We start from the raw sequence: 14236 nt of genomic DNA on the forward strand, positions 1-14236 counted from the left end.
TTGCTTTGTTTTGGTAGCGTAACATCCTTTAGTTTTAATCCAATCCACAGTCGGAAAAACGTAAAAATAAAGAGAGTAGTCTAGTCACCGTGTGATGACATAAATTTGATCATTCTCCCAAGAACAATTTAGAAAACATATAAAACAACTACATATTTTCCTTAATTTTCCAATATAGACTTTGAAACAGCTTGAATGTCTATCGAGTACTCAACTAGAAGGTATGGTATATGTTGATTCTACGCATGGATGTTGGATGTGAATGATTGTTCGCATGTCAAGCTCGATTGATGTCTCATTCATACATTTCTGTATCAAAAAGAAAAATGCATACATCATCTTTTTATTTTATGGGAAAAAGTGGAAAATTGTAATACGAAAGACTCACTATAATGAATTTTATTATTGAATTTAGTATATGACTATATGGCGCCCAGCAAAAGTTATATAATTATATACTAATTCAAACTGTAACAGAAACTATATTATTACAGCAACAGCCAAGCATGGTAATGGGGATGCCGGGTGCTCCAATGATGCCGATGGGCCCGCCTATGCGGCCCGCGATGCCCCCACAACCCACCACAAATCAATTTAGTTAAACTGGCACCGTATGACCCTAATGCTTCGGTCTCGTATACGAATATTCGAACAGCAATTTAGTTATTCGAAAAAGTGTTATTCGACAACACTTTTGTACGCGAATGTACTGGCTTACGGAAAATGTATTACAATTTAATTATGTTTTAAATGTGCATGGATATATAAAAATGTTTTTGTTTGTCTGTGAGCGGAAAGCATTCGGGTCGTTTTACAAATCAAATAAGTGTAACTCAGGTAGGTGTTTCATACTTCATGCAAAAGATGTTATAAAGACGCTCTTTTCATAAAACCTTCCTAGGTCATTTACTGTGTTCAAAGTTACCGTTTTAAGCTTTGGTTAGTCGTACATTTAGTTCTTATAACATGGTAAATTGAATCGGAGTAGGAAAAATGTTCAACATTAGTCGTTTAGCATTTGAATACTCATGCATTGATTCGAGATACGTCATTGCAAAAATGTACGGTCAGCAACAATATTAATTGCAAAATCGCTACTATCACAATAGCGGGAATATTACGCGAAATTCGATAGAGATGGCGGTATCAAATAAGTCAATATCATTGAAGACTTGTCATTGTCAAAAAATGCTGTTTACACGAAATCCTAGTGCTGCATTCTAGCGTAATAACATTGCTGTAATATTCTCTATTCCCGTAATATGTTGTTGACTGTACTTTAATTACTGTTTTGCTCATTTCTGTGGCCTGAGTTATGGTATATAATTTACCGTGATATGAACATTTGATGGAAATAAAAAAAAAATCGGTATTGAAATGAATTATAGAAAGAAACACTAATGGTTTATTTTTAATAGAAAATTATTTTAGTATAATCTTTTATCAAACAGAATCGACTTATGAATTTTTTTTATGAAATTTCTTATGAAAATGGTGCATGAATTTATTTTCGCCTTCGGAATTCTACAGACATCACATTCCATATTTTGTACAAAGATCATAATTTATTTTAGCTAAAGTTACATTGCAACTTACTAATACAGACAGGTTATTTAAATAAAAGTTAAAAATTTCATAGTGAATTTAGTATGTGATATCGGCAAACTTATTAATAAAGATATACTAATAAGAATATAAAAGTTTTCGATTCGCAATTACTGAATTTGCCTTCTAAAAACATTGGATTTTTGTTAAAAAAAAGTCATCTACGTGAATAGCCATCCTGATTTTTCATGCGTAATCGGCATTTATCACTTTAGATGAGATGAATTCTAGTTAGTTTTAGTTCGATGTATGAAAATTCGTCTAGTATGAATAGATGGGCAAACATTACATATTACAATGAATAGTGTATAAATATAATTGAATATTAACTATACCTAAGGATCTATTAGATGTCTTCACTGGTTTCTCGTGTCTATACTCATGTTCCAAATTATAGAAAGAGATAGAATATCCAGTGCTGCAATATAAAAAATGGCAACATTGAAGAATCGCTTTTGCTGCTACAAAAGTGGATTTTCATTAATAAAATACCACATGTATTGTGTAAAAATGTATTTATCATTGAAAAACAAAACAACATATTACTAAATAGGAAGTTATCACATTAGCTTGTTATCAATATTAGGTGTTACGGGTGAAAATTGATCAGCTGTTATGAATGTATGGACTAGGTGCTTACCACATGCAACAGTTGCAATATAATTTTTATTCATACATTTCGAAAAAATATATTGTTATAACAAGAAGTACAGAATGGCAATACTTTGTGCAAACACATTATTTTTATTCATCATGACAATTATTTTTTTATTTAAGTATTATTTGTAGTTAAATAATACCTGTAGTCATGATTTCCATTTTTTCCTGTTGAAAATTCTAAAATGGTTCATTAAATTTATTTATACCCTTTACTGTATTGACATGAGGTGAAAATTGTGATAATTTTTTTTCAAAAGACTGTTACGTAATTTCGAAGTATTAAAAGATGTATCATATTTATTTATTGCAATGATTTGAACAGAGTATTGAAATTTATAAAATGTTGCCATTGTAAAAAATAATTTAGTGTTCAATAAATTGTAGTTTATCCATAGATGGCGCTGTAATCGTCCCAAATTTAAATGAATGATGATGTCGCTGCAAGTGATAACATACGATATAATTTTTTATTTTTTATATAAATGATTAATTAAATTTTCACCGCCATTATGAATCTGTGTAGCAACTTTTGGCAACTAAGTATCTAGGATATAGCATTGTTGAAAGATATCCAAATATATGAATACTATTTGCTTAAATGTGTAGATGTTCGTGAAACATATGATATAGACTTAATTCTGGTATAACAGTTCAAAATCCTACAAAAGTATCTACATAAATATCGTTTGTAAATATATTTGTTCACATAGTGCATAGTATGGATGTAAAATTACAATGTTGTTTCTTTATGTACGACCGTCTAAGAGACATTTGATTCAGTTTTCCTTAAAAATTCCGAATTTCAATTAATGTGATTAATAAATCAAATCACATAAACGTAATATAATTTCTTGTCTTTTGTATGTTTTAAAATTTTGCAATCTACGAATATATTACATGTAAAATTTAAATGTCTCTTAATAGTTGACTGTTTATTTATATACTTATGATTTAGATGTTTTCCTTGTTTATGAATTCAAATTAATGATATGTAATATCATTTTCAAATTGTGTGTTAGGTCTATTGATTGGTAACCCTATAAAATCGAATGTTTTTGTGCAATAATTTATAATTTCGTGAAATTATCCCCTTGATTATGAACTTTACATATTTTAAGTATTATCATTTGTCATTTGATTATGTAATTGGCTTGCCACGTACATCCAAATATATTGTATACGTCTTATTAAAAGCTAAGTTGAAATGGGCGTATTATATAACGATACGTCCACATCGTGCCAACGAACGCCATCGAATGTGTTTCTATCTCTTTTTAACATATTGTGGAATCAATCCACCGCTAATTTATGTGAAATTTATTTGAAAATAATGAGATTAAAATTGGGAATTGAACCGACGCTCATGTCTAATCGAGAGAGTGCCCTTAACCATCCTGTCTTTTCGTTGGCTTGGTGTGGACGTGACATTAGGATGACGTGGTGTGTGGTCGGAACGACTGAATAGTGTTGGATTGGTTGGTCTTAATGCGATGATTACGATACACAATCACACTCATACATTTAAATATGTGTCTAGTTTTGCCTAACAGGCTTATTTTTAATTATCCGGTTTTTATAATTTCTTGTCAATTCATTTTAAACCTATTGTGCTTGACTTAGGGCTCATATTTAATTGCATTTAAGAGTGTGCTGCGTATCGTAAGTCTCAAGAAAGTTTTTTCTCACTGCTTGGCAGTAAAAACTGATTCTTTATAATTCGTATGGCTTTTAAATTTTTAAGTTGTACATTTTATTATTATTTTATCAATATAATTTTAATCATCCTTTTTATGTAAATATGCCGCTTTATCAATTAGCTTTATTGCGTCTAGGTATTTGATTTAGTTTATTTATGAAAGGAATAAATCAGTTATGAATATTATTTTTTGTTTTTAATTTATATTTAATTTCAAAAGTTTCTACCTAAGGGTCCACAGAAGCCTACATAAGCCCAAATATTTATATTTTTTTTTATTTGAGTTGTAGCTTTAAACTTTAAATGTATAAATTATATGTATATATTTAGTGAGTGTCTGTTTATACCTCGTAACTCCAATGACAATACTATCACAAATTACATTTAATCTGAAATTAAGCACTCGGTCTGTCTCAAAATCAAATTCTTCAAAAAATAAATTTATTTAGCCAGCGTTCTCTGGGACAGACATATATTTGCATACTTAGTCGTATATTTGCAGTATTAGTAGCCCTTATAGGTGTCTATAAAAGGAATTTGTATATCATTAGCTGATTTTAGATAAAGCTTTGACTACACTGGGTGCAGAGATGCGAGTTCTAATACAGGCGAGCAAATAACTACTTGTATCGAGCTATTTTGAGCAATATTTTAGAGTCTAAAGTTGACCATATCTTTCATAGTAGTCTTTGGTAGTAACAAGGATCTTAAATCCTTATTCATCTAAAGGGAAAGGAAACTTCTAGCTTATGAATAACCGCATCTGTCTGTATGTCACCATTGTAGTCAATTACCTATATAAAACAAAAAAAAATTTTGCCTGATACTAATTAGCTGATAGACTTTTCAATTTGTGTCTAGAAAAAGAAATGTATTTCAGTGTTGCCCTTAAGAAATGTGGACTCAAAATATATATTTTTGTTAGGAGTGAACAGCTGTTCCCTAGCCCATAGAAAACTATCGTCCTTGTTCTGTCGAAAACTCTACTGCATAAGGCTTTCGAAAGTGTAATGTATCTTGTTAAACTGCAAATAGTAGCGGTTATTTATTATAAATAAAACAATAAAGTTTGAATAAGTGTTTTAATGCCACACGTGGCCATACCGTACTAACCTATATGCAGTGATGGGTATGGATTAGTAAGTACTTCGTACCTACTAATTCCATGGTGATGGTAGGTAATCCATTTCAATCCTTACAACTGAGTATTGCAATAGACAGAAAAAGCCATAGACCCTGTCATATCTTCGATTTGTTCATACAAGAAAGAGACGTGGAGATGTGAAAAAACTCGACAAACACTGACATCTTTTGTCTTTCATCATGCGTGCCTGACCCAATCTGCCAATATCATGGAATTAGTACTCCGTACAACGTACCTACTAATTCCGTGGCCAATATTTCGTACGAAATTAGCCGGATTGGTCGGAAGTATTCTATCTCATTTGGTCACTTATTCGTCGTCTATACACAGATATTAGAACATCGTCTATATTATATCTGTGGGTCTGGGATATGTAAGTACCTACTAATTCCACGGTTATATATCATAGTCCAAGCGTAGCCCTTATTCACGAAAATATAATTATTTTTGGCGGTAATTAAATACATACGTACATATTAATATGGCGCTATCTATTAATCTTATTTCTTCCCAAAGACGTTATGGCATGGTACCCTAAAAATATTTAGTTGCATTGACATATTTAGATGATTTCCATACATGCAATCAATAAAAATAAGAATCTTGGAACGTGTCTTAATTATTTTTTTAGATAGCAACACCAAACCAATCGATGACAGCGACCGACTCAACTAACGAGTTTCTCTTTTCGCTGACGACATTTTGTCAATAAATTGTAAATTGAATTGGATTTTTAGGAATTTTCATTAGTGAGTAGTTATAATTTCGCCACGAAAATGGCAGATAATGAACAGAAAGCAATGCAGCTAATGGCCGAAGCAGAGAAGAAGTTAAACTCTTCAAAATCATTCCTCGGGTCACTATTCGGGTAAGGACAAGGATTTATTATAATTTTGTTGTTATTAAACTAATTATGCATCGTTGACCTGACGTCAACCCTCTATAATTACCTACACATTATTACCTGTAATTGGTAAGCCTTTATATTTGGAGGTTTTGAGACAATGGGCGTGACGAAAAATTCTGCACTTTGTGTAGTTCCCGATTTCTGAAAAGTAACATCTTACTTCCTTCAAATCTGGATGATCATTACGTCCAAGCCTTAATTAACATCTTATTTTAATTGATCTTCACTAACTACATTTCATTTTGTATAAAGTGAACAATAAGTTCTAATATCTAATAATTGTTTTATTAGTCATAAAGCCTTGGAGTTCATTTATCTTTTCATTATTTGGTACTCACTTCGAGTTTTGTATGTTTATAAGCCTCAATTCTCAAAAGTAGGTAGAAGTAATCCTTATTTCCTTGATAATGTCACGGTCTGACTACAAACATGAAATAAAGCTAGACTAAACCTATAAGGCCTATAAGATCGTAATTTTAGTTTTGACACTATATCATCCTGATCCAACAATTCCTCTACAAAAAAATGAAGCATGACCCAGCGATTGCATTTTTCCCTTTGACTGTTTTTTTTTTGCATAAATTTATAAAAATGATCTTGCTAATGTGAAAGTTTTCATGGCATCAATCTGCTTTATCATTCCTATATAATACTGACAAAACATAGGTAGTTTATTAAAAAACAATGACTCAACATATTGCCAAAATGCAACAACATAAACATAATTAGCATACTGACTCAATAGGAAAAAAACTAGTAATTTGGCACTAAGGAATGAATACAATGCTAATCATCCTTTTCTATATTCATTTTTATCTCATTTATTTCATCATACATTATAAGGAAGAGATACTGGTCTGCTATTTAGTCCACCAGTGTATATCCAGCTGGATATTTGTTCCTAATGCTAGTGCAAGTGGGTGCTTAAAACTAGTGAACTAAATTGGCCTGACACATATGGGACGAATGTGTCATTATGCAACATACATGAAAATGTTGAAAATAAGTATATTGATAAAACTGCAGCGCATCTACACTATCCTGTATTAATTTCTTTTGTTAGACGATGCAGATAAGTTACATTGCTGAGCTTGCTTGATAAGTTAAGTTATGTTTAAGTTACATTGTTACATCGCCTTTATATTGTCTGAATTGTTTGATGGAATTAAAATACAGAACTTAAAAATACAGATTGTATTTGTTTTGTTATGTTATTGGGAAAAAATATATAAAAATATCTACCCTTCTGGCATTATCATGCCAAAAGGGCCAACACTGTTTAAATGGGTTTCTTTCACATTTCTTCTAAGCAGGTGGTCGTTCTGAAATGCTAGTTAGTTTGTAGCTTTGATAAATATTATTTAATTTAGTGTGAAAAGTGTGATGGGTTAATTTCAGAATAATTAAAAAAAATAAAATGTCTTAATAAAAATAAATTTTGACTATTAAAATGTAATTACACTTCAACAGTGGCTCATCAAAAGTAGAAGAGGCGGTGGACTGCTACCTCCGAGCGGCCAACCTATTCAAAATGGCCAAGAAGTGGGCGCAGGCCGGGCAGGCGTTCTGCAACGCCGCCCAGCTGCACCTTAAGGCGGGAGTACGTCACGATGCAGCCACCAACTTCGTAGACGCCTCCAACTGCTACAAGAAATGTGATCCTAATGGTATGTATTTTTTTAGCTTAATATCAGAAATGTGGTACTGGTGTCCCCAAGCAGGTAAAAATGATAGCTGAAATGGTACCACAAAGCATAACAGTAGATGCCCTATTGTTTTTTCTGTAATGAAAGTTTATGACGATAGGCTGGGCGGATGATCGGAAGCGGTTCCGCAATATGTCCACCCCATTTCTAACAGAAAATAAAATAAAACTCTTTTGCGTGACGAGCTGTGTACAAGTTAATACACCAGGTACTTCTCTTTATAGCTCTCAGACCCCCCCATTGCCTTGCATGGAGGCATTCCAAAATCGTCTGCAGTGTATCAAATCACCTATTCTTCTTTTCCAAGTCTAAATAGTAGACAAATGACTAATTTTGACCATTACGTAGCCACAGCTATTTGCATTGTCATTGGCCACATGGCCGTTGCTCGTCTTTGGGTCTTCTATGAAGCGAGAGAGTTTAAGCAAGACAAGAGAGCCATAGGTTGACTCATCTGAAGATTATGAATAACCTATTATACAATATCTGAAGGTGAAGTTTAACAAATATTGACTATAACATTAAGGAGATAGGAGGATTTAATTTTCAGGGCAGTTATCATACTGATGCAATCTTATCTCAGCATAATCACTTACCAATTGTAAACAAAATTTGTTTTATGTTGAGTATGATTGATAATCTGACTTTGCCGAATTAGGACAGAATGTAATATGTATGTCTGTTTGAATATGGGAAACTCTAAAACTAAAGCACATAGACTGGCTTGTACTTAAAACAATTTAGACATTCATAGTATTTATTTTACATTAAAACTATTTTATGCATTATATTAAACACAAAGTATTTATTTTTAAAAGAATTTCTATAACAATAAAACCAAGATTGTGTATCATATTGTAGCTCGCAACGTGTAATAATGGTGTACAATATTACAAACATAGAACCTTATGCCTCCTCAATAAGATTCACAAAGAATTTTCAATCATATTTTATTCACCTTATTTTTTTTTCCAATCACCAATGCCTAGTATACATATGCCATACAAATTACCATGAAATTAGTTTTCTAGATATATTTTTTTTAAAAGCTTTTATTTAGTTTCACCTGTCTTGTCTGTCTGTAATGATATGTGCAAATTTTCAGTGCATTATTATGATTGGATGACACGATCGTGGCCCAGCGAGGGCACTCCACAACAAACATGATTTTTATGGCGCGTCTGGAATGCAACAAGATTTCCGACAATAAGATATTGCAAAAAACTTGTTTTAATTTTTTTTTTTTTTTAACAGAAGCCGTCTCTTGCCTGCTGAAGGCTATTGAGATTTACACCGATATGGGCCGCTTTACCGTCGCCGCTAAACAACACCAGGTAAGAAACTTTATTTTTCTTCTCACCTCGATTTGTCATAGAAAGATTCAAAAATACGAAATGTATGTCGAAGTTGCAATTATTTTACGTGATTACTTTGTCTAACTGGCAACACATGTTGTTTATCAACCAATATTGAACAATTTTATTTAGTGTTGCAATAGCAAAAAATGCAGTCGCTTTCTTGACAGACTATACATTATGTCACACAGAACATAGCGGAGATGTACGAGACGGAGTGCGTTGACCTCGCGCGCGCGATGCAGCACTACGAGCAGGCGGCCGACTACTTCCGCGGCGAGGAGTCCACTTCGTCAGCCAACAAGTGTATGCTGAAGTTGGCGCAGTACGCCGCGCAGCTCGAGCACTATGACAAGGCCATACAGATCTATGACCAGGTACACTGATAAAAAATTATATATAAATTTATTTTTTTAAAATGGTAAGCCCTTCTGGCATAATAGGGACCAACACTGTTTGAATGAGTTTCTTTAGGAATTTCTTCTCATAAGGTCGTTCCGAAATGCTGGTAGTTTCTAGCTTAAATATCAATAGTAAATATCATTTAATTTAGAATATGCCTTAAAAAAGTGCCTGTGAAAGCCTAATTTCTGAATAAATGATTGATTTTGTTACCTTCTTCTTTAAAGTTACTTGTTACTTTCTTCTTCCGACCTCGGTGGCGCAGTGGTAAAGTGCTTGCCTCTGAACTAAGAGGTCCCGGGTTCGAGCCCCGGTCGAGTCATGATGGAAAGTTATCTTTTTCTGATTGGCCCGTGTCTTGAATGATTATCTATATATTGTATATGTTATAAAAAATAGTATCCCCATAACACAAGACTCGAGCTTACTTTGGAGCTAGCTCAATCTGTGTGATTTGTCCTAATATATTTATTTATTTATATTCTTCTTTGCGTGTTGATGGCAAATCAACGCTCTATTGGGTGCTAAACACAATTTTGCCAGAGCCGAGCGTCTTCGATGGTTCATCGGAAGCTGCCATCAAGTCAGCCCGAGTACAAGTGTTTGGCCACTCGGGACAGGCGAGGAGATGAGCCATCGATTGTGGGGAGGAGCCACAATCGCACATGCTCTGAGAATTGTCAAGCATACCCCACCTCGCCAGATTGTCTTTGCACCTGGTGTAACCTGATGGAGCTACACGCTGCAGCTGCTTTAACCCCATTTTTAAATGTTTTTTTTTTACCATTGAGGAAAAAGTTCCGTAATAGGGGGTTTCTTGAATAAAATGTATTATATGGTACAGTGGGAATGCTTCATCACCTGTATAGTCGCCGCGTACCGCGTACGATATCCATGGGAGGATATGGAGTGGTCCAGGTGGTCCTATGCTAGCCCGGAACCAAACGCCACAAATAAAATACAACAAATTACAATATTACAACAAATCACACAGATTGAGCTAGCCCCAAAGTTCGAGACTTGTGTTATGGGATACTAACTCAACGATACTATATATTAAAACAAATACATATATAGATAAACATCCAAGACCCGGAGCAAAAAAAAAACGATTGTTTTCCATCATGACCCCACCTGGTACCTATCGGTTCGAGGCAAGCACTTTACCACTGCGTCACCGAGGTCGTCAAAAAAAGAGAATATTTATATTAATGCAAAATATTTTTCAGATCGCAAAATCATCCCTAGACAACAGTCTGTTGAAATACAGTGCTAAAGAGTACATGTTTCGAGCCGCTTTGTGTCACCTGTGTGTAGACGTGTTGAATGCTCAGCACGCGATCGAGAAGTACTGCAGTTTGTATCCCGCCTTCGCTGATACCAGGGAGTGCAAGCTCATTAAGGTAATTTTAACCTTATTTCTGTACACGTTAGGCATCATTTCGTGCGTTTCAAATGACGCAATATAATTTTGAATGTCCCATTTAAATCTGGCCTTTATACAACTTCGGCAAGGTAATTTGAAAGTTGTTGCTTTTTTCATTCCGATTCTGAATGACCGGCGACCGCATTTTATTTCGGTAAAAGTCATGTGTTACATGATAAAAAAATGCACAATCATTCTGATTTTTATTATTATCTTCTGAACTAGCCGCTCTTCGTTGCTGAGTCTAATACTGTAATTACCAATTTCAAAAATATGGTCTGTATAATTGTCCAGCATGTTTTTTTAGTGAAAGAGTATAAATCCGACACAAATGCTCTTATGCTACATACCAATTCAAACTATATATATATACATTAGAATGTTTATTTATTTGTTTGTAACCTATTTACGCATTAACTACTAAACCAATGTTCTTACAATTTTCATTCATCGAGGAAAATAAAACTGTTCCCGTTGCAAATTCACGCGGGCGAAGCTCCGGACTAAAGCTGGTCATTTCATATCATAATCCAATACCCCAATAAAACAAGTTCCTTTTCCAGGAACTAATCGAACATTTGGAAGATCAAAACATAGACGCGTTCACTGAAGCGGTGAAGACTTACGACAGCATATCCAGACTTGACCAATGGTACACGACCATGTTAGTTCGCATCAAGAAACAAATCAACGACAACCCCGATCTCCGTTGAGCGTCCGATCGTCTATGTCAACATAACGCCGTCAACGCCGCGTGAGTCTGCTCTATATGTTTCAACTCAGAGGTTTCATTATTGAAATGTGTTCTATAAATGTAATTCTGTTCAATTCCTGTTCAAAATTAGAATCGTTTAAAATTATATCTAAATTCGGGATTTGAAATAACATCGTTCTATATTTAAAGTTACAAGAACGTTTGAATGCACTTATTTTGCAAATTATGTTTAAATAAAAATATTTAAATAAATGTTATTTAGTTATTTGCTATATTTAGATTTTCGCAGATATTACCTAATTTGTGTTTGGTTCGCATTTTTATATTCGTATATAATGTAAATTGATTTGATTACTAGCAAGTCTACAATACAATTGTACAACGAAATAAAATACCTAAAAACAAATCGTGACAGAATTTTCTGAATTTTGTTTGTTAATCACAGAAACTTCAGGATCTAATATAAGGGGTCAAATTTGAAATCTATAAAGCTTTTTTGATATAATAAAAATGAGAAGGACGGCCATTTGTGCTCAAATATGAATGTGAATCGTGTATGGCGGCGTTGACCGAATGATTTTCTTAAAAACTTTGTAGAATATTCATTATGCCTATTTCAAATGTAACGTCTAGGAAGTGGTTTGTTATGTTACACTATCGTCTAAAATAAGTATTGAGTCGTAGATTTATATTATAAGTTTGCAATGTAAAAATATATGTACGATTTGAAAGTCCCAATTCTTTGTAGGTTTCGTAATTCTCAAAAACGACTAGTATTGTTAGATTATGACGTCACTCGGTTAATAGCTGTCACCCTGTCTAGAAATATGGTGTGATCAATTTCTGGCCCTATAAAAACTGTTAAAACAACTTATTAACGTGTTATAAGTTTGTAACCAAATATAAACATAATAACGTATTCCCAGTTGGGGGCTGTGACGTCGCGAAGCCCGATACAATAATAAGATTCAAAAATATTTATCTTGTTGCATATCTATATGTATTGCGTGTGTCGATTGTATCAATATATTTTTGCATTTAGACTGATGAAAGATAAAGGCGCATTATGTGTCACGGATGGTTCAATGAATATTTTTTACCTAATGTATTTCCGTTCCTGAAAAATCAAAATTACCTTTATGAAAAAGAGCCGTCAAACAAAAAAGGATCGTCAATGTTAAAATTGAAATAATAATTAAAAAAATGTATGTCTAGTCTGCGTGGGAGAGTATTTTTCAGAAAATATATGTTAAAAATATCATTCAACTGCCAATAAGGGTTTAGATATTACGACTTCAAATATGGAGAGAAAATATCTAATTTCTCAACTGAGCCCATTGAAAAGTATGTCTTTTGCGTTTAAATGGCAGATCATTATTATATTTGCCTCCAGCAACGTAGCTAGGCATGCAAATGCCCTATGGCAAAACATAAAATAGGACCCATCAATAATATTTAATATAGTTTGTTCTGTATTCGAAGTACTCCAGATTCGACGCAATCCAGATTATCAATGAGAGTATTACTGTAATAAAATACTGGGGGGAGTATTTCACTAGGTTCTTCTAGCCCTACGTTAGCTACGCCACTGTATGCCTCTAAATATAAATTTAACGACTATTTAAATAGTGAGGTTTATATAATTATGAATGATAAATAGATCATTGTAGTCTAATTGATATGGTTCCTTATTTAAATATAATTGTATGAATGACGATAGGGTAACATAATGTTTTAGTATTCGAGATTAGGTCGTTTAAATCTAGATATTAAGTTGGGTATAATCGACGTTTTTTTAAAAATAAATAGTATTGGTACACTACGTCGTTCCATATGTTAAGTACACTAATTTTATTTGAGTCCAAAGGTACTCCAATTTAATTTATATTCATTGTTTTCGTAATGAAAAACACTTCTGTACCATTTTTGTATCGTATGTTTATTTTTAACCGTATTTATGGACAATGATACCCAGTCCAGTCCATTCAACATGACGGCTATGCCGCCATTTTGTTTTTACGACATTTTGTTGTAACCATGGATTGGTTCTATTCTCATTTAGAGTTAAATATTTATAACATTTATTTTTGTTGTTGTAAATATTGTCTGTTTCGTTATTAATAAATTTTATATTTATAATTTTATTTCTTTTTATTTTTCCTCATTTTCTTATTCTCATCCGTCGTTTTTAGAGTAAGCAGCTTCATGATAACGAAGGTTTCTTACACACGTGCGACTTTTTATCCATATGTACGTGCTCTTAGATTGTAATTGTATGATGAATCATGGATTTAAATTACGTGGGTTAATGATATAAATACTCTTAAGGTACATTTGCCTTAAAGCTTAAATTTTCTGTGAATTCAGTATTAGAATAGAGCATGCGATGTCCGAATATGGCCCTATATTTTCTATATAAATAAGCGATTAATACAAAAGGAAATAGTTTCAATATATAAAGAACAACTTTGTCAGTGTGAATTTAACAGATTTTCAAGAAAACAAAATTTTAGAAATCAGTTTCCGAGTCGGGTGGTAAATAAAATCGGTTTTTCTTTTATGAATATAAGTTTGTGAGAACGAGATAGCAATAAAACTAACATACTTTTCTAAGTTAGTC

At 33.0% G+C, this 14236-nt stretch overlaps 2 protein-coding genes across 12 annotated transcripts in view; both read left to right on the forward strand.

Moving 5' to 3' along the window:
• lap (like-AP180) overlaps positions 1 to 4147 on the forward strand; it is a 33920-nt gene extending 29773 nt beyond the window's left edge. For 6 of the 11 annotated variants that reach the window (XM_053759327.2, XM_053759328.2, XM_053759330.2 and 3 more), the window contains one exon: positions 495 to 736. In XM_053759327.2, the coding sequence (XP_053615302.1) occupies positions 495 to 602 (108 nt within the window). In that variant the 3' untranslated portion in view covers positions 603 to 736. Of the gene's footprint in view, positions 1 to 494 lie in introns of all 11 variants that reach the window. The other 5 variants (XM_053759336.2, XM_053759333.2, XM_053759334.2 and 2 more) reach the window with 3 other exon arrangements.
• A 1617-nt stretch (positions 4148 to 5764) lies between these two features.
• On the forward strand, positions 5765 to 13755 carry alphaSnap (alpha Soluble NSF attachment protein). Its single transcript, XM_053759613.2, has 6 exons — positions 5765 to 5973; positions 7483 to 7679; positions 8973 to 9052; positions 9265 to 9450; positions 10705 to 10878; positions 11465 to 13755. Exons 1-6 carry the CDS (start codon positions 5882 to 5884, stop codon positions 11612 to 11614), a joined length of 879 nt encoding a protein of 292 aa, XP_053615588.1. The 5' UTR covers positions 5765 to 5881; the 3' UTR covers positions 11615 to 13755.
• Positions 13756 to 14236: the final 481 nt, after the last annotated feature.

The sequence above is a fragment of the Plodia interpunctella genome, chromosome 19, assembly GCF_027563975.2.
Source record: "Plodia interpunctella isolate USDA-ARS_2022_Savannah chromosome 19, ilPloInte3.2, whole genome shotgun sequence".
NCBI lineage: Eukaryota > Metazoa > Arthropoda > Insecta > Lepidoptera > Pyralidae > Plodia > Plodia interpunctella.

Coding starts and splice junctions, on each gene's coding strand:
- alphaSnap (XM_053759613.2), top strand. CDS start 5,882: ATGGCAGATAATGAACAGAAAGCAATGCAGCTAATGGCCGAAGCAGAG. Junction 9,053..9,264: donor TCGCCGCTAAACAACACCAG/GTAAGAAACTTT, acceptor TATGTCACACAG/AACATAGCGGAGATGTACGA. Junction 9,451..10,704: donor CCATACAGATCTATGACCAG/GTACACTGATAA, acceptor AATATTTTTCAG/ATCGCAAAATCATCCCTAGA.